The 19,271-nt window shown below is 39.1% G+C and overlaps 1 protein-coding gene and 1 pseudogene across 2 annotated transcripts in view; one reads left to right on the forward strand and one right to left on the reverse strand.

Annotated features, from left to right (window-relative positions):
- The window catches only part of AHRR (aryl hydrocarbon receptor repressor), a gene marked incomplete at both ends in the record, with an annotated part of 70,091 nt that overhangs the window by 9,523 nt on the left and 41,297 nt on the right, over positions 1 to 19,271 (reverse strand). The window contains 3 exons of the mRNA XM_080933555.1: positions 1,933 to 2,066; positions 3,911 to 4,040; positions 7,531 to 7,620. Coding sequence (XP_080789681.1) covers positions 1,933 to 2,066; positions 3,911 to 4,040; positions 7,531 to 7,620 — 354 coding nt within the window. The remainder of the gene's footprint in view (positions 1 to 1,932; positions 2,067 to 3,910; positions 4,041 to 7,530; positions 7,621 to 19,271) is intronic.
- On the forward strand, positions 11,245 to 11,973 carry LOC308433538 (small ribosomal subunit protein eS6-like; annotated as a pseudogene). The gene has a single exon. The product of its transcript is annotated as a small ribosomal subunit protein eS6-like (transcript).

Consider the following 19,271-nt stretch of genomic DNA (forward strand, 5'->3'; position numbering starts at 1 on the left):
TGACTTCCTTCGATGATGGACTAGGATGTGTAAGTGTAAGCCAAATAAACACTTTCATCCACATCTTGCTTTTAGTCATGGTGCTTCATTATAAGCAGGTTCTATTAATACATACTTGTAATGCTTATCGAAGCCCCCAGGGTCTTCTGTCCTACAAACCTTCTCCTCCCTACTTTAACCTTCCAGGTTCCTCCCACTGCAAATAAAACCAGCAAGATCTTCCCTACCTTTTGCTATTCTGACTCCCAAGAGATTGCCTTGGCCATTTGAATTTTTCTTTCCACTCAAGCAGAGATGTTGTTCAGTGGCTTCACTGTGCTCTCACTTAATTGAGGAAAATAGAAACTCAGTTTTGAAAGGTTATGAAGAAGGGACCAGCTAAAAACAGCTCTGATCAGTTACGGACCGTGGGCCTATAATCTGTCATGGCCTATCATGGCAGCTTTCCTCTGGAAGCACATATGACAGGCATGTTCAAAGTGGGCCTGAGTGTAACTGGAAAGGGACATTCTGGTTTTCCTCCTCTGGTCTTCTGAAGGCACCGAGTAAGCATTATAACAATATCTTTATTATTTTTTAATGTTTATGAAAAACCAAAACCAACCAATGAACAAGAAAAAGTTAATAAAAATAAGAGCCAGAACTGAGAACATTGTGGGAGGAGTAAGGACAAGTATCCTAAGTTAGTAACAGGGAGAGATCGTCTATCCTGTGTGTGGAATGATCTTCAAAAGTCAGCTTAGGGGTAGCTCACAGAGACAGGTGTGGATAGAAGATGGGTGAAGCTGGTGTGAATTAGAAAAACCTCCACAAAGTGTGATAGACTAAGAGGGAATAGTGAGGTTCCAGGCATACCTCATACAGGTTTCCCAGGTCTCTTTCTCAAGTGTGCAGAAAGTCTGATAGGAATTTGTCATTCTAGTCTTTGGTGGATGGTCTGTAGAGATCTTCAGATCCCAGGGTTTTACTTCTGGGGTTCTATATTTCAAGTGAGGGTGATATCCCCTTTCCCTGGAAATTCAGTCCAGTTGGAGGAGCATATGTTGTTTGTATAGAGGACCTAGGTTCAATTCCTAGTATCCACATTGGTTCAAAACAATCTGTAACTCCAATTCCAGGGGCTTTGATGCCCTTTTCTGATCTCCATGAACACGAAGCATGCACCTGTACATACATATATGCAGAAAACCCACTCTCATATAAAATAAGAAAACATATAGGTCTATAATAAAAATAAAGAAAAAAATTGCATTTTTAAAAGTAGTGGAAACCCAAGTGCTCTGGGGGTGGGGAGGGCTGAAACCAAAACCTTGGATAAAGGTCGGTGGACTCAGCTATGCCATAGTACACATGTGGAGATCGGAAGACAACTTTCAAAAGTTGGCTCTCCCCTTCCACTACATGGATCCTAAATATCAAACTTGGTAGTGGTCTTGTTTTACAGCAAGCATGTTTGTTTACTCACTGGCCAATCTTATCAGCCTTATTTTTAATTAGTTAATTTGGAGAGTTTCATGCACCCCAGGCTAGCCTTATATAATTGAACTTCCAATCTTCCCACCTTCACCTTCCAAGTGCTGGAATTTTAAGTGTTAGCCACCATATACAGCTTATGTGGTACTTGGAATCAAATCCAGGGCTTTGTACACACTAGGGAAGCACTCTACTAATTTACTATATCCCCAGTCCCAGGAAAGGCTTTTAAAATGAGTTTTAAATAAATGTACAACTAAAGTTGAAAAATGTCAATTTTTAAATATTTCAACTGCTTTTCATAAAACCCTCTAGGCCTTCTCTCATTTTCTCTCTATCTACCTACAAGTGCTGTCAAAGTCTAGCTCTGCCAACTTACTGGCTTGGAGTGTCTACACAGTGTTCCTTCTGTCCCACAGTAGAAAGTACTCCACACGTCCCTGGCATCCACCCACTTACCAGAAAGCCAGAGGTGCTGTCCAGCAGGCAGCGAACACGACAAATGAAGCAACGTGTCAAGAAGGCCGAGTACTCTGAGGGTAAGCCTTTGCCCCCTTCTTGGGCCTTGAGCAGCTTCCCTAGGACAGTATTGTCTGACAAGATAATGCAAATAATGCAAATTAAAACACAATAATTAGGCTAGGAAACAACAGATGGGGATATGAAGATAGTGGATACACACATTGGAGAATATGTAGCTGGCTGCCACGAAGCTTGTAGCAAACATTCCTTCTAGAATGGACATGTCTCCATGAGTCTCCAAGCCTTTGCCATTCCCCATGCCTTCAAGAGACAGTGTTTTGGTGGGCTTTGTTTTCATTGGCACTGAATAACATTGACTTTCGTCACTGCTTCATGTATGACTACGGGTCAGTTGCTTAGTGTTGTTTGAGCTCAATAAATGATATGACATGTAGGTGAAGGTGAATTATGCTATTAGATGTTGAAGTTAGGTGGAAATTTTTTCTTTAATTATTTGAAATTTAAGGAAACCATCATCTGAATGAACTCCTGGATGAAGTCCAGGACCCACAGGCCCAATCCTCCAAGCACACTGTTACCTACTACTTATGGGAATATTCTATGTACACCTCATCAACTGGGTATGGATTAGGTAAAATGTATTTGTTGGGGAGTGATGGGGTTATAATGCACAAAAGATAATAACTAGGTGGGACATTTTGTTTTTGTTTTTTAGTTAACTGTAAATTGCCCCAAAGCTGCTGCCTGGCAGATAAGAGAGCTTGAGGGAGTTTTTGAAAAAATTCAAGATCTTAGGCTCTTAGGCAGTGTTGAAAATATCAAATATAGCAGAGCCTGGAAGTCTTTGAGTATCCTGCCCCATGGACCCAAGCCTATGGTGGTGGAACCTGTAAGAGGCAGTGAGAGGTGTTAGGGCTATGTCCTTGACAGGTATTATGGAATCCTGTTACAATTTAAAGTGTTGTGTTTGGATGTTAACATGACAGTGGGCAGAATGGTGATTATAAATTGTTATTTTCAACTCGATAGGCACCATAATAGTTCAGGAAACAAACCTGAGCAAGTTTGTGAGGGAGTTTCTAGACTGGGTTAATTGTGATAGGAAGACCCCCTCTGAAATGTGGTGGTACCATTCCATGACCTAGGCTGAATGAAGAGGGTACCAACATCCATGTGTGTTTCCGAGCCATGCATTTGATGTGACCAGCTGTGTTATGTTCCTGCTGCCATGCCTTCTCTGCATGGTGGGCTCCAACACCGCACAAAATAAACCCTTCTTTTTGTGAGCTGCTTTTATCCAGTATTTTTTGCAGCATCAGCTAAAGTAACTAATATGGACCTGATTCTCTCTTTTTCTCCTCTGAGTTGGACGTCAGATAGAGATTTTACCTCACCAGACACTTGTACTATAGTGTGCTGCCCTTTGCTAAATGCCTAAAAGCAAACAATCCACAGTTAATGAACTGAAGCCTCCCAAAATAGCCCTTTTTCTCTTTTGAGCTGAATATCTCAAGTATCAGTCATAGTGGAGAGCAGAGAAGAGCAGAATGAAGAAGTTTGGTGATGTAAAGGCCCTCAGAGGCCACACAGAGCTTGGGATGAACCAACTACAGGGAGTTTGGAGAGGCTGGAGGAATGTGGAGATGCTGGGGGAGTGTGGAGAAGCTGGGGGAGTGTAGAGAAGCTGAGGGAGTGTGGAGAAGCTGGGGTAGTGTGAAGAGGCTGGAGAAGTGTGGAGAGGCTGGAAGAGTGTGCAAAAGCTGAGGGAGTGTGGAAAGGCTTGGAGAGTATGGAGAAGCTGAGGGGAGTATGGAGGGGCAGGGGCAATATGGAGAGGCTGGAGAAGTATGGGAGAGACTGGAAGAGCATGGAGAAGAGTGGTCTAGAGAAAGCAGAATCCTGAAGGAATTCTATATCCTGTGTGGATATAGAGGAAAATGTAACAAAGGCTTACCTGTGTCAGCATGAGGGGACTGCCCAAACACCACCTGAGGAGGGTCCATGGCCCAGTGTAGCTGTCTGCAGAAGTCCTGCCGGTCATCCACATGGATGTAGTCATAAATATTTTGATGCATTACATCTGTCTGAAATACAGAAGCAGTTGCTTTGGCCTTATCCTGAATTTACATGTTCTGGTAATAATGAACCACAGGCTCCCCACATGGACCTCTCAAAAGCAAGTCACATGTGTAAAGAGAGCTTTGAGAAAAAGGGAGGTTTCAACAGCTCTCCTGGAAGGATGAGCCTCCATGGTCATGTCACCCCTGGGCATGTTCACTTTGTAGCCCCCAGGATCTGGCCTTCACCATGGTGTCATTATGTCCTCAGAGCCATGGGTGCTTAGGCAGAGATGTGTTTTCTAAATTAACTTCGGTACTTCATGCCAACTGTGTCTTATACTTCAATCTACCCAGGGCCATTATGTATCTAGGACCCACCAGTTCATGAGTCTCACTCTGGTCCTCTTTCCTCTAAGCTCCTTAAAGAAAATCAGATGAAAGGAAGCCAAATTTTTCAGGCACTGGAGCCCTCTTATAGCTATCTGGGGGACAGAGTGGAATCTTTGGCCTGCAAAGGCTGACATTAAGGTTTTGACAATGCCAGGGACAGATAGCCCATGAACTTGGAGAGGTCTTCTGTCACCCTTACTATTCTCATAAGGAAGAATCTGGCTTATTCTTTGCACTGGGATCCCAGCCTACTAAAGTCGTCAAGGCTGACAGCATCTTTATAGGACTGGGTTCTCATCATAGGTATATTTCTACGTTTCATCCATTTTAGAAAGGATGAATTTAGATGAATGATTATAATAACTGAAATAGACTTTTCTCAGATAGGGAAACATCCCTTAGTAATCAAACAAAAATGTTATGTTTTAACAATGTAACTAGCAAATTCACCCAGAGTTTATGAAATCCTACATGTTTTCCCCAAATCCTTATCATTGTCTGTAACTGTGGATAAGCTCTGTGGCACCCTAGATAGTCAATAAGATTCTCCCTGGGAGGTGGCAGAAGGGTGTGGCTATAAATGTGCACTGATTACAGTGGCAGGTACGATCAATCTAGAGGGGACATTTTACAAAGGAATGTTTAGATACAGCCCAGAGAGAAGGTAGAGAGTAGGTCAGAAATTACTGCAGTCTGGTTAGTGATGTCCAGGGTCAGGGTGCTGGAGGCAATTGTGGGGCTGAGGCATATGAATCTATTTGTGGCACAGGTGAGCACAGCAGCTTATTTGCTTGCCGAGAGAGAGAGAGAGAGAGAGAGAGAGAGAGAGAGAGAGAGAGAGAGAGAGAGAGAGAGAGAGAGAGTCTCCGTATGCAGCCCAGGCTGGTCTCTAACTCTTTTTACCTTCAGCCCCTCTGGTGCTAAGATTACGGATTTAGCCATCACTATCCCTGCAACCTGAGTAAAACATTGTTGAGTTGATGACAGAGCCTCTTTAGTCGCCCCTAATTTATAATTCATGCTACCAAAGAGGTTGAATCGAATACCAAAGGAATACTGGATTCTTTGGAATCTATCTTTTGGCCCACTTAGTGTGGCAGCATCATCTTTATCTAGTGGCATTTTAAAATGTAGCCTCTTTCCTCCTATCTTTGCTCTGCCATTTCTACAGATATCTGTCATCCCCATTCCATCCCCTGATGTTTACTTTAGGTATGTTAGGCTTCAGGAGATATGATGGCTTTTTCTGGCTTGGTTGGCTGCAGGAGTGGATGTTTTCACAGTTCTAGACACTGGTCTTGGAGCAGCACTGTTTGTGGGTTTGCCTGATTGCACTTCCCACTTGGCCTTCTATAGCTAGTCTCTGAGAAACCTGTTTCTTGCTATGTGGTAATCCCCTTCTCTCCTAAGAATGTTACTATATTTACACCTTCATGTCAATGGAGACTCTAAAACCAGAGTGCCAAGGTTCACTAGAGGTGTCTCTGCTTCCACTGTAATCACATTAACTTGTAGTTTGTTGTAGAGAAGGCTGACATCTTTATGATTGTAATGAGTCTTTCTTATGGGTAAGGCTTATCTCACAGTATATTTTAACCAGTCTTAATTTAATTAAATTGGTAGTAGTGGTAGTAGTAGTAGTAGTAGTAGTAGTAGTAGTAGTAGCAGTAGTAGTGGTAGTAGTAGAAGTAGTTTCTCTGTGGATGTTCTGTTAGTCATTGAGTACTTTCATATTTAGAATGTGAGAGGTTTGCAGACAATGCTTTTTCCATGTGTGGTTTTAATTAGAGAAACTGCTAATCTGGGCACAGCAGATATCAATGACTCTCAGAGCAAGGGTGCAAGCAGGTGCTGTAGCATACACATTCTTTTCACTTGTGTGTGTGTGTGTGTGTGTGTGTTAGCCCTGAGCTTTGTAGAGCCACCAGTGTCCACTATCCGCTGTTCTCTGTATGCTTTAGTTAGTGAAGAGGGGAGTACCCAGGTTAATGTGAGATTTGAGCCTGCAGTAAACCAGAGCAAAGGTCAGACAAAGCAGTAGAAAATGCAGCAAAGCCAGAAGGAGGGGCAGAGCAAAGCCATATATTTCTACAATTAGAAGAAAGTATGAAATATTTTTAGATTGAAGAAACAAATTCCTGTTTAATTAACTAATGCCACAAGTGTGATGGCCCCTTGTCCTTTAGGGTTTCCTAGCATGTGCCACAAAGGAAAACCAAGAGAAGTATTGGGAAGAAATATAAGAAATCATGAAGATGACATAAAAACTGGAAACTGCAGCCACCAAGAGAAAAAGCAGTCTTTATTTTAGCTTCAAGAAACCAGCCATACAGTACAACACAAAGGCAAGCCTATTTTTTACAATCTATGTGTCTGGCAACTGTCATTTTGTCTTCTTGGGAAAGGCAGATATGCATCTACTAACTGACGATGGATAGTTGTTCCTACTCAGAATGTTGTTCACTTGGGGACAGCTGCCACAGGTTACTGTGAGAGAATAGTCAGTTTCCAGAATAAATATGCTTCACAAGTCTAAATTTGATCTCTGTGCTGGTTTGAAGAAGCTGGATAGTAAACTCAGGCAGCCTCAGGAAAGGACAGGCTCTTGACTTTTATAAAGCATTTAATACAAGATACTCCTGAGAGCATTGTAATATTTTTGTGAAATACTTTGCATAAAGTAAAGACAATGAAAACATTTTCTATAACAAAGGAAAAACTCATTTGTACTTTTAACAGTTAAAGGGAGATAACAGAGCTGGTAGTTCTTTGTCAGTCTCTAAATGCACACATCACGTAGTCAAATTACAGGTGAATGGAACTTGAGGAGATTATGTCTGGAACATACTAAATATATGGAGTTTAAGGCATGGAGTTATCAAATGAGATGTTGTTCTAAATATGAGAAACTGAGAAGTCTCTGAATATGAGAAGTCTCAGCCCACACAGTGTCACCTAGCACCGCAATGCTACAATGAAGCTGACATGCTGTCCTTGGCAAAGCTTTGTCATGTTACATAAAAAGCTTTAATAGAACCCAACATTTAATATACATTTAAAATTAGTATATACTTAAAATTGGTATATATTTATTATATCAAAGGAATATTTTTGTTTCATTTACCTGATGGAAGCCCAGATAGTCCACAATTGTTGCCGATGCGTAAAAGATCATCCCTTCTGCACTCACCACCAGAGCGAAGCCATTGAGAGACTAAGAGTCAAAAACAACAAATAAAATCGAGTTGGTTCACCCAAAGTGAAAGAACAAGAGTTGGCTCACCCAAAGAACAAGAGGTGGTTGGTTCTATATAAATTTCATGACATCCTTCCTGTTTTGTATGACCTCTACAAATGTTCTCAACTTTCTATCTCCTTTTTGTAATAAGTCCCCACTAACAGGAGACTGTTTTAACAGAGGAAGTTGCCCATGGTTTGTGAGTCTGAAGACTCAGATCTCTCTCTAGGGGATATAGAATGTACATTTCATGAAATACAGCAGCATCAGGATGACATAAGGAGGCATTATGACAAGAGAAAGCAAAATGGAGACCATGCACTTTATTGTCTAGTCTTCCATATACTATTTTGGAATTTTAAAAAACTTTTCTAAAAATTTGTGTCCATATTATCTTCTAATTTTGGTGCTAGAGGAAAAAAACCAATCTGGTTCATTCCCCATTATCTTGACTTACTTATTTAGGACAAGAACAATGTATTCCTTTAAATTCTGGTTTGCTGTAGCAATTGTCCAACTTGGGAACATTTGGGGAGATGCTAGGCACAAAAGGCTATATTTTAACACTTATCAATTCAATGGTTTTTATTGTACTCAAGTTTTTAATTTTTCTTATATGTTTATGGATGCACAATCCTATCTTACTTTGTTTACAATAACTGAATCGCAGTTATATCTACAATTGTGGGTTCTTCACAGCGTATGGTTATGTTGTGTTTGAGTTGGGCTGCTTTTGTTTGAAAAGAAAATCTTCTATGTTCTGCCATAGTAGTTCTCAGAAATATCACTAACAAAGGTGTCCACTATACTTAGAGTCACTTACTGTCACTATCAGTGAGTATTCTGTGTGTCTGTCATTGATCCACCTATCAATCATCTATTTACCTACCATCCTATCACTATTCAACTTATCTTTCATATGTTATCTGTCTATCATAGATCAATTAGTTTGCTATTTGTATCTTCATCATGAAAAAAATATCATGGAGGCGATCTCATGACCATCAAGCACACTAAGTAGAATATCTTAATCAATATTACCTCACCTTGTCTATTCCAAATTGGGCAATGCAGAATCTAAAGGCTGGGTTCATTCACATAGACAGTGTTATTCATAAATGTTTCAGTGTGTAGTTTTGAAACACAGATAATTAGGGGTCATTTCATTGCAACAATTATTTCCTTTAATTCTTAATATTGTAGGTATTCACTTTTTTTTAAGTCAATTTGTTAAGTGATAAATTAAATTTTGGTTTCATAGTTTTTATTTCTTTGATTATTAGCAAGATTAAAAACATCCCATGCATTCATTGATAATCTGGATTTCTTCCTTGGCAAATGGCCTATGCATGTCATGCACCAATTTCTCTATGAGTGTTCATAAATGTTAATGGATGTGGTGAGCCTCAAAGCATGCAATTGCAGAAAGATTAGCAGTGAATCCCAGGAATCTAAAATGTTTGTTACAAAAGAAGGAGGGGATAAGAACACTTCAAAAACTGAAGAGAAACCAACTGTGTCTTATGGAGGCAGAAGGAAGAATAAATAAAAGTAAGTGAAAATGGTGTATGTCCCTCTTTTGTAAGAAGGAAAATTTGTGGCTTGAAGGTTTTGTGGCTGGGTTGGTGTTCCCATTTTTACATTGGAAGTCTTTCTGGCTTACAGGAGGTAGTCATTTCAGGGTCTATATCACCTATTGTTAGGAGTCATAGATCCCTGAGTCTCATAGATCCCTGAGAGTTTACATTGTCCTAGGTTTCTAGCTCCTCCTAGAGATGTCCCCCTTCCCTCACAACTGCAGTTTTATCTTCTAGTTATCTCTCCCTTCATTCTCCCCAAACTTAATACCTCTAGTACCTCTTTCCACCTCCTCTCTCACCCAGTTCTCTCTCTTCTCTCATCCCCAGTGTCTATTTTATTTCCCTTTCTCAAGGGAAGGGATTCAAGCACCCTCCTTTGAGCACTATTTTCTACTTAGCTTCTTGAGTCTGTGGATTGTGGCACAATATTAACTTATAAGTGAGTTCATATGCTCGTCTTTCTGAGTCTGTGTTACCTCACTCAGGATGATATTTTCTAGTACCATCTATTTGCCTTCAAATTCCATGATGTCCTAGTTTTTAATAGCTTAGTCTACTGTGCAGATGCACCACATTTTTTAAAATCCATTCTTCAGTTGAGAGACATCTACGTTATTTCCAGTTTCTGGATATTACAAATAAAGCTGCTATGAACATAGTTGAGCAAGTGTCCTTGTGGGAGCATCTTTTGGGTATATGCTCAGAAGTGGTATACCTGGGTCTTGAAGTAGAACTATTCCCAGTTTTCTGAGAAACTGACAAATTGATTTGCAAAGTGGTTGTACAAGTTTGCACTCCCACCAACAATGGAGGGGTGGTCCCCTTGCTCCATATTCTCATTTGCATGAACTCTCAATTGAGTTTTTTATCTTAAAAAAATAAAAATAAAACCTCAGAGTTGTTCTGATTTGCATTTCTCTGATAACTGAGGATGTTGAACATTTCTTTAAGTGATTCTTGGTCGTTAGAGATTCTTCTGCTATGAATTCTCTGTTTAACTCTGTACTCCATTTTTAATTGGGTTATTTAGTTTGTTGGTATCTGACTTCTTGAGTTCTTTATATATTTTGGACTCACCCATCTATCTGATATAGGGTTGGTAAAGATATTTTTCCATTCTGTAGACTGCCATTTTGTCCTGTTGATGGTGTACTTTGTCTTAAACAAGCTTTTCAGTTTCATGTGGTCCTACTTATTAAGTTTTGATCTTACCAAAAATTGAGGGAATGGCCAACCAATGACTGACCCAACTCCAGGCCCATGCTATGAGCGAGAGCCCATTCCGGACACTACTAATGCTCTGCTACACTTGTAGACTGGAGCCTAACATAACTGTCATCTGAGAGGCTTCACCCAGAAACTTGTGGAAACTGAGGCAGAGACCCAGAGCCAAACATTAGTCAGCTCTCTGGAAATCTTGTGGGGCAGTGGGAGGAAGAAAAAAAATGAAAGGAGCCAAAGAAGTCAAGGCCATGAGAAAACCTACAGAAACAATTAACCTTTACCCATAGGGGCTCACAAAGACTGATCCACTAACCAGAGCATACATAGGACAGACCTAGTCCATGTAACAGATGTGCAGCTTGATCTTCATGTGGGACCCCTAATGGCAGAAGCAAAGACTATCAATGACTCTGTTGCCTGCTTTTAGATTCTTTCTCCCTAACTGGGCTACCTTGTCTAGCTTCAATAGGAGATGTACCTAGTCCTACTACAATTTGATATGCTATCTAGGGGAGTCCTTCCCTTCTTTGAGGAGAAATGTAGGGGGAATGAGAGGCAGTGAAGTAAGAGGGAGGGAGTGGAAGGAGGGTAGGGAGGAGAGGCTACAGTAGGAATGTAAAGTAAGTAAATTAATGTATAAATGAAAATAAATAAAAAGAAAATGGTTTATGTCAAAGAACAGAGGTCACCCACAATGTCAAAATTACAATTTTTATGTAGAGTGAAAATCCCCAACAAGAATCTTCAAGGAAGGCCTCTTTTTTGTGATGCCTCCTAGACGGTCGGCTGTGTCAAGATGAAGCTCAATATCTCCTTCCCTGCCACTGGCTGTCAGAAACTCATTGAAGTGGATGGTGAACACAAGCTTCATACGTTCTATGAGAAGTGCATAGCAGCAGAAGTAGCTGCTGACACTCTTGGTGAAGAGTGGAAGGGTTGTGTGGTCCGGATCAGCAGTGGGAACAACAAACAAGGTTTTCCCATGAAGCAAGGTGTTTTGTTCCACGGCAGAGTGTGCTTGCTGTTGAGTAAGGTGCATTCTTGTTATAGACCAAGGAGAACTGGAGAGAGGAAATGCAAGTCCGTTCATAGATGCATTGTGGATGCCAATCTGAGTGTTCTCAACTTGGTTATTATAAAAAAAAGGAGAGAAGATCCAGGACTGACAGATACCATGGTGCCTTGTCGGCTGGGACCTAAAAGAGCTAGTAGAATCTGAAAGCTTTTTAATCTCTCCAAAGAAGATGATGTCCGCAAATATGTTGAAGCCCTTAAAAAGAAGGTAAGAAGCCCAGGATCAAAGCACCCAAGATTCAGCGTCTTGTTATTCCACATGTCCTGCAACACAAACGCCGACTTATCGCTCTGAAGAAACAACGCACTAAGAAAAATAAGGAGGAGACTGTAGAATATGCTAAACTTTTTCTAAGAGAATGAAGGAAGCCAAAGAAAAGTGCCAGGAACAGATCGCCAGGCTGTCCTCACTGAGAGATTCTACTCTAAATCCGAGTCCAGTCAAAAATAAGTCTTTAAGAGGAACAAATCAATAGTCAGATCTTGAAAAAAATCTTCAAGGAAAATGCAAGTTTCCAACATCAGGAATTCACAAATCTTACAGCTTTTAAAGAGATTATAGGTAGGTATTAAATGTGACATTTAGAAAATTAAAATTGTAAATAAAACAGTTGATATTTTGAAATATATAACTTAACCAAAGGGATTAAAAAGAAAAAACAACTACCACAATATCCAGTTTTTGTTTGTCTAATTTTGGTTGCTAGAGATGGAATCCAGGTCCTTAGACATACCAGGCAAATTATCACTACTTAGTTTCATTTCCACTTCTGTTAATATCCATTAAACAAATTGACTTTGTTTAAGCCCCAGAACCAATCTGAAAGAGCCTATGTGGTATCTTTTGGTATTGAGTGATGCAGTCCTTTATTTTGGTTCTGTTTTTATGGTATTATAGTTCTTGCTGCATGCTTATTTTCTTTTTTTATAATTGGATATTTTCTGCATTTACATTTCGGATGTTATACCCTTCCCCCAATCCCATCCTTCCTCCCTCTCCCATTGCCTCCATGAAGGTGCTCCCTCTCCCAACACCCTCTCCCACCTCAGCACCTTGGCGTTCCCCTACACTGGGAAAAGAGCCTTCGTGCCTTCGCTGGACCAAAGGCCTCTCCTCCCATTGATGCCAGACAATGCTATCCTCTGCTGCATATGCACCAGGGGCTATGGGTCTCTCCATTCGAACTCATTGGTTGGTGTTTTAGTCCCTGGGAGCTATGATAGGTTTGGTTAGTTGATCATTTTGTTTTTCCCATGGGGTTGCAGACCCTTTCAGCTCCTTCAGTCCTTTCTCTAGCCCCTTCATTGGGGTATTCGTGTTCAGTTTGATGGTTAGCTGCAAGCATCCTCCTCTGTATCAGTATGGCTCTGGCAGAGTCTCTGAGGAGGCATCCATATCAGGTTCCTGTCAGTAAATACTACTTAGCATCAGCAATAGTGCTTGGGTTTAGTGGCTGCATATGTGGTGGATCCCCAGGTGAAGCCATCTCTGGATGATCTTTTCTCCAATCCCTGCTCCTGTATTTGTCCCTTTATTTCCTCCCATGAGCATTTTGCTCTCCCTTCTAAGAAGGACTGAGGCATCCACCTTCTATCCTTTCTTCTCTTTGAGCTTTATAGCATGCTTATTTTCTGTAGCATGAACTTTCTAGCACTATGTAAGTTATCAGTACTGTAGTATGTTTTAAAGTTCCCCTGGGAAAGGGTATCTTTTGGAAGCTGAGCCTTCCTTAGAGCCTTGGATATATACTGTGTTGGTTTGGATATGTTTAGCTCATGGAAAGTGGCACTACTAGGAGTAGTTGGAGGAGGGTTGGCCTTGTTAAGGGAAGTATGTCACTATGGGGGTAGGATTTGAGGAGTCTATGTTCAAGCTCCACCCAGTACAGGAAGAGAGCCTCCTCATGGCTGCCCACAGAAGAGAGTCTCCTCCTGGCTGCCTTCCAATCAGATTAAAATATGGAACTCTCAACTCCTTCAGCACCGGGTCTGCCTGCACAATGCCATGATGATAATGGACTGAACCTCTGAAACTGTAAGTCAACCCAATTAAATGCCATCATTTATAAGAATTCCCTTGGTCATGGTGTCTTTTCACAGCAATAATGCCTACATTAAGACAGATACCTTGCCACTTGTTCAGATACTGTAGTAGTTTGGATGAGAATGGCCCCCATTTATATATTTGGATGCTAGTTCCCTAGTTGGTTGAACTGTTTGGGAAAAGATTAGGAGGTTATCACTAGGAATAGGCTTTGAGGTTTCAAAAGCCCAGGCTATGCCTCCAACTTGTGGACTGATTACCACATTCCATTGTCACAGTGCAAAGAAAGCTGTAGACAGGGTAAGTTTCAGAGTGTCATTGAAACTTCATCTATGAAACCAAGAGGCAGACCACACTCGAGCCATAGTCTCTCTACACTGATATAGGTGGCATCAGCATTGCTTTGTTTCTTGTTCTTGCTAGAGACACCTTGAATATTTTCTTTTCCTTTTAAGTAACTTGCTGCCTTAGGAGTAATACACAAATTACCACCACTTTAATTGCCTCTGCAATGTTAAGAAATCACTTTTAAAATTAAGAATGAGTGTTAAATTTTTACTGGAGACTTTTTTTATTTTTTTTAAAAAAAAAAAACTGTCTATAAAGGATTCTCAGGTTTTTCTCCTAAGATATATAATACAGTACGTTAATTGATTTACCAATATCAAGGCAATCTTACATTCCTAAAGTAAATATATTCAGGTTATCAGGTGTGGTGTCAAAGAACTTTAGCTGTAGAGCATCTTGCAGGTACTCGTTATCTTTAAACTTTTTGAGACAGTCTCACTATGTGGAACTCACTATTCAGACCAGACCATGATGATGTCTGAAACTGAAACCTTGTACTATATTTGTGTCCGTCTCCCAGGTGATAGGATTAAAGGTGTGAGCTATCACACCTGGAACATTTAATCTTTTAAATCATAACTATTAAGAAGATGAAAAGTCATTACACTGGTCTGATTTGCATTTCCCCAATCAGTGATGCCAAGCACTTTTTGTAAACCTGTTAGCCATTTCTATATCTTCTTTCCAAAAATGTTTATTAGATCATTTGCACATGTTTAAATCAGATTATTTCTTTTTCCACTATTGAATTGTGTGAGTTCTTTATATATAACAGATATTAATTAACGCTTTGTCAAATGTAGTTAGTCTGCAGAGATCTTCCCTTTGTGTCTTCTGCCTCTGTTAAGATTTTTCTGTGCAGAAGCTTCATGTTTTGTTAGAATTCCACATTGCTTTTATTTATTTATGTATTTATTTATTTGTTTGTTTGTTTGTTTGCCTATCCTTTCCAGGTCTGATCAAAAAGTATACAAAGATGCCAGGACCTATTCTGCCATTATAAGAAAACCTCATTTTTCTAAAGGAAGTAAATAGACATATTAAAGCAAAAAGATTATGGCTGTGGCATATCCCTTCTTGTTACATAATTTTAAATGTCCGTTTAATAAAGCAGAAAATGATTAAGTGTAAAAAGCACCAAGAATGGATTTCTGGGCCCTATGGAGAATGTGTATTTGGTTCCACTGACAGTGGCTCCATTTCTACAAGGCCCTGTGCTTTTGTGCTCAATCTCTTTGAAACTGTTGTTACACTGTGAAAAGGTATCTTCACATGGGTCTGGCTTATATTTCTCTGATTATTAGTAATCCTGAACATATCAAGATGTCCTAACATAGCTGAAGAACAAGAAAATGACCTTAGATTCAATTTTATGAAGGGGGTAGAGGTCTTTAAAGAAGAAATAAATAAATTCATTAAAGAAATACATGAAAATACAATTAAACAGATAGGCGCCCTTAGAAAGAAAATGAACAAATATAAAAAAATACAGAAAAATACAATCAAACAAGTGAAGGAAATGAAAAAAAAACTGATCACGACCTGAAAATAGAAATAGAAATAATAAAAAAACACAAATAGAGGCAACCCTGGAGATGGGAAACTTATGAAAGAAAACAGGAAATACAGACAGAAGAATCACCAACAGAATACAAGAGATGAAAGAGAAAAATCTCAGGCATAGAAGATACCATAGAAGATAATGATATATCAGCCAAAGAAAATATTAAATTAAAAACATTCCTGACATAAAACATTCAGGAAATTTGGGACACTATGAAAAGACCAAATCTAAAAATAATAGGAACAGAAGGAAAAGATCTCCAGCTTAAAGACCCAGAAAATATCTCCAACAAAATCACAGAAGAAAATTTCCCCAACCTAAAGAAAGAGATGGTTATAAACATACAAGAAGCTTACAGAACACCAAATAGATTGGACCAGAAAAGAAGATCCTCCTGCTACATAATAATCAAAACACTAAGTGTGCAGAACAAAGAAAGAATATTAAAAGCTACAATAGGAAAAAAAAAAGGCCAAGCAACATATAAAGGCAGACCTATCAGAATTATACCTGACTTCTCAACAGAGATTTTAAAAGCCAGAAGGACCAGGGAGATATTTTGTAGACCATAAGAAACCACGGATGTCAGCCCAGACTACTATACTCACTAAAACCTTCAATCACCATAGATGGAGATACCAAAATATTCCATGATAAAACCAAATTTAAACAATATCTTTCCACTAGACCAGTCCTACAGAGGATAATAGAAGGAAAACTCCAATACAAGGAGGTTAGCTACACAAAAGAAAACACAAAGAATTATTAGTTTCATACCAGCAAAACCAAAAGAAGAGAATCTCTCTCTCCCTCTCCCTCCCCCTCTCACACACACACAGACACACAGACTAATATCACCAACATCAAAATAACAGGAACTAACAACCAGTGATTATTAATATCTCTCAACATCAATGGATTCTATTTACCAATAAAAAGACACAGGCTAACAGAGTAGATACATAAAGAGGGTCCATCATACAAGAAACACATTTAAACAATAAAGATAAACACTAACTTAGAATAAAGGACTGGTGAAAGGTTTTCCAAGCAAGCAGACCCAAGAAACAAGCTTGTGTACCCATTCTAATATCTAATAAGATAGACTTATAACCAAAAGTAATCAAAAGAGATGGAGAAGGACACTTCATATTCATAAAGGAAAAAACTCACCAAGATGATGTCTCAATTCTGAATATCTGTGGCTCATATGCAAGGGCACATTTCATAAAAGAAACATTACTAAAGCTTAAATCACACATGAACCCCTACATATTAATAGTAGGAGACTTCAATACCATTCTCACAAATGGACAGCTCATCAAAACAGAAAATAAACAGAGAAATAAACCAACAGATGTTATGTATCAAATGGTTCTAACGATTATCTACAGAACATTTCACCCAAACACAAAAGAATATACTTTCTTCTCAGTAGCTCATGGAAACTTCTCCAAAACTGACCATATACTCTGTTACAAAGCAAGCTTCAACAGAAACAAGAAGATCAAAATAACACCCTACATGTTATCATATCACCATGAATTAAAGCTGGACTTCAACAACAGAAATAACAGAAAGCCTACAAACATGGAAATTGAAAAATTACGTATTCAATGACCACTGGATCAAAGAAGCAATAAAGAAAGAAATCAAAGACTTGATAGAATTCAATGAAAATTAAGGCACAACATACCTAAACTTATTGGACACAATGAAAGCCATGTTGAGAAAAAATTGTAGCACTAAGTAGATGGCAGGAAATAATCAAACTTAGGGCTGAAATCAAGCAATTAGAAAAAGAGAATGATACAAAGAATCTATAAAAGCAAGAGCTGGTTCTTTGCGAAAATCAACAAGATAGACAAAGCCTTAACCTAACTAAATGACAGAGTGACAGTACGAAATTAACAAAACCAGAAACGAAAAAGGAGACATAACAACAGACACTGAGTAAATTCAGAGAATCATTGCGTCTTACTTCAAAAGCCTATATTCCAGGAAATTTGGAAAATCTAAACAAAATGTAAAATGAATAAAAATAAACTATTAATAAAAAATGAAAATAAGTTATTATGTTTTTTAAAACCCCCATTTAATGATTTTTTTGTGAAACTCAAACCAGTAACTTGAGCAGCAATTTTTTAAAAAATCAAACACGGTGACACAACGCAATCCATAATAGTGATTTGCTACTTAACATGCTGAGAAATGACAGAAAATATGAAAAGATTTTGTCTACTGTAAATAAACATCACATTTCTGTAAGAGTATAAAATTCTGTATGTATAATACAAACACTACACTTTATAACATATAATCATCTTAAATAGTAGCACATACACTGAAAAGTGTAAGTATGTATTCAGAACAAAGGCTGCTATGGAGTTGTGAGATGCTGAAGAGGGTGCTGTCAGAGATAGTCTAAATTCCTTACATGTCTGCTTTTGAATTAGTTTTTGGCCACCAAGCAAGCTTTTTATTCAGACACTTTTATTGTAATTTTTTTTCGAAACTTTCATATTCTGTTTCATGGTTCCAATGTGGGGCAGCAACCCATAGTAAGATTCTGGATATTTCCATTTGTATGTAGTTATTTTGCATGTACATCATGGTGCTTATATGAAAGTCTGAGGACAAATGTCAAAAGTTAATTCTCTCCTTCCACCTGATGGTCCTGGGTATTGGGTATTGAACTCAGGCCATTAGGCTTGGTGGCAAGTGCTTTTGCCCACTGACCTATCACATCGACCTCAGAAACTAGGTTTGTTTGTTTTATAACATTGTGTGTGTGCACATGTGCATGTTTGCATGCACAAGCATGGGTGCGTGCGCATGTGTGTGTGTGTGTGTGTGTGTGTGTGTGTGTGTGTGTGTGTGTGTTTGATGCTGGTAAAATTACTCAGAGCCTCCGAGTACTAGGTGAGTAGTCCATCACTAAGCTATATTTCCAGAGCTATACTTTTAATTTTCAAAAAATCTTTTAATGTCATGACCAAATATCAAAATCCACTATTTTAACCACTTTCAAGAGAATAGCACAGTACAAAGGCATTCAGCACTCTGTACCCCTGAAGCTTTGAGCTCTATTACTACTGAATGCTAACTCTCTCTGCCTCCAGCCTTGGCACTCCTATCTAGCTTCTGTCTATACTCTGACCCTTCTTGGGACACATAAGTGAATCCACACAGCATTTATCCATCTGTGACTGGATTGTTTACATTGCATAACAATCTCAGAGTTCATCTCTCTTGCAGCATATGTCATATTCCTTCCTTGCTTCCTGGCAGCCATTATTCATTCCATGGTAACCATCATTCAAGTCTCCCCTTCTGTGAATTCCACCTTTTCAAGATTCCACAGAAAACTGAGGCCCTGCAATGATTTACTTTTTCTACCAGGCTTATTTTACTGAGTGGTCTTTCAGTTTCGCTCAAGTTCCTGCAAATGACAAGACTGCCTTCCATTTCACAGCTGAATTAATATTCTATTGTATATATATTTTGCACGTTAATGTCTGATCATCTGTTGATGGGCACTGGGTTGTATCCATTTTGTGGCTATTGTGAATAGTGATGCAGCAATCAAAGAGTATAAATATTTATCAACATAATAATTTCATTTCCTTCAGATACAAACCCTTTAGGAGGATTGTTGAGCCATATGGCAGCTCCATTTTTAGTTTTTGGAGGAACATCCATACTCTTTTCTGCAATGGCTGAACATACATTTTCATCACTTAGGTGACGTGACATCTCATTAAGTGGGTTTCATCTGTACCTCCCTGATGAT

Source organism: Micromys minutus (assembly GCF_963924665.1).
Source record: "Micromys minutus genome assembly, chromosome: 20".
NCBI classification, from domain to species: domain Eukaryota; kingdom Metazoa; phylum Chordata; class Mammalia; order Rodentia; family Muridae; genus Micromys; species Micromys minutus.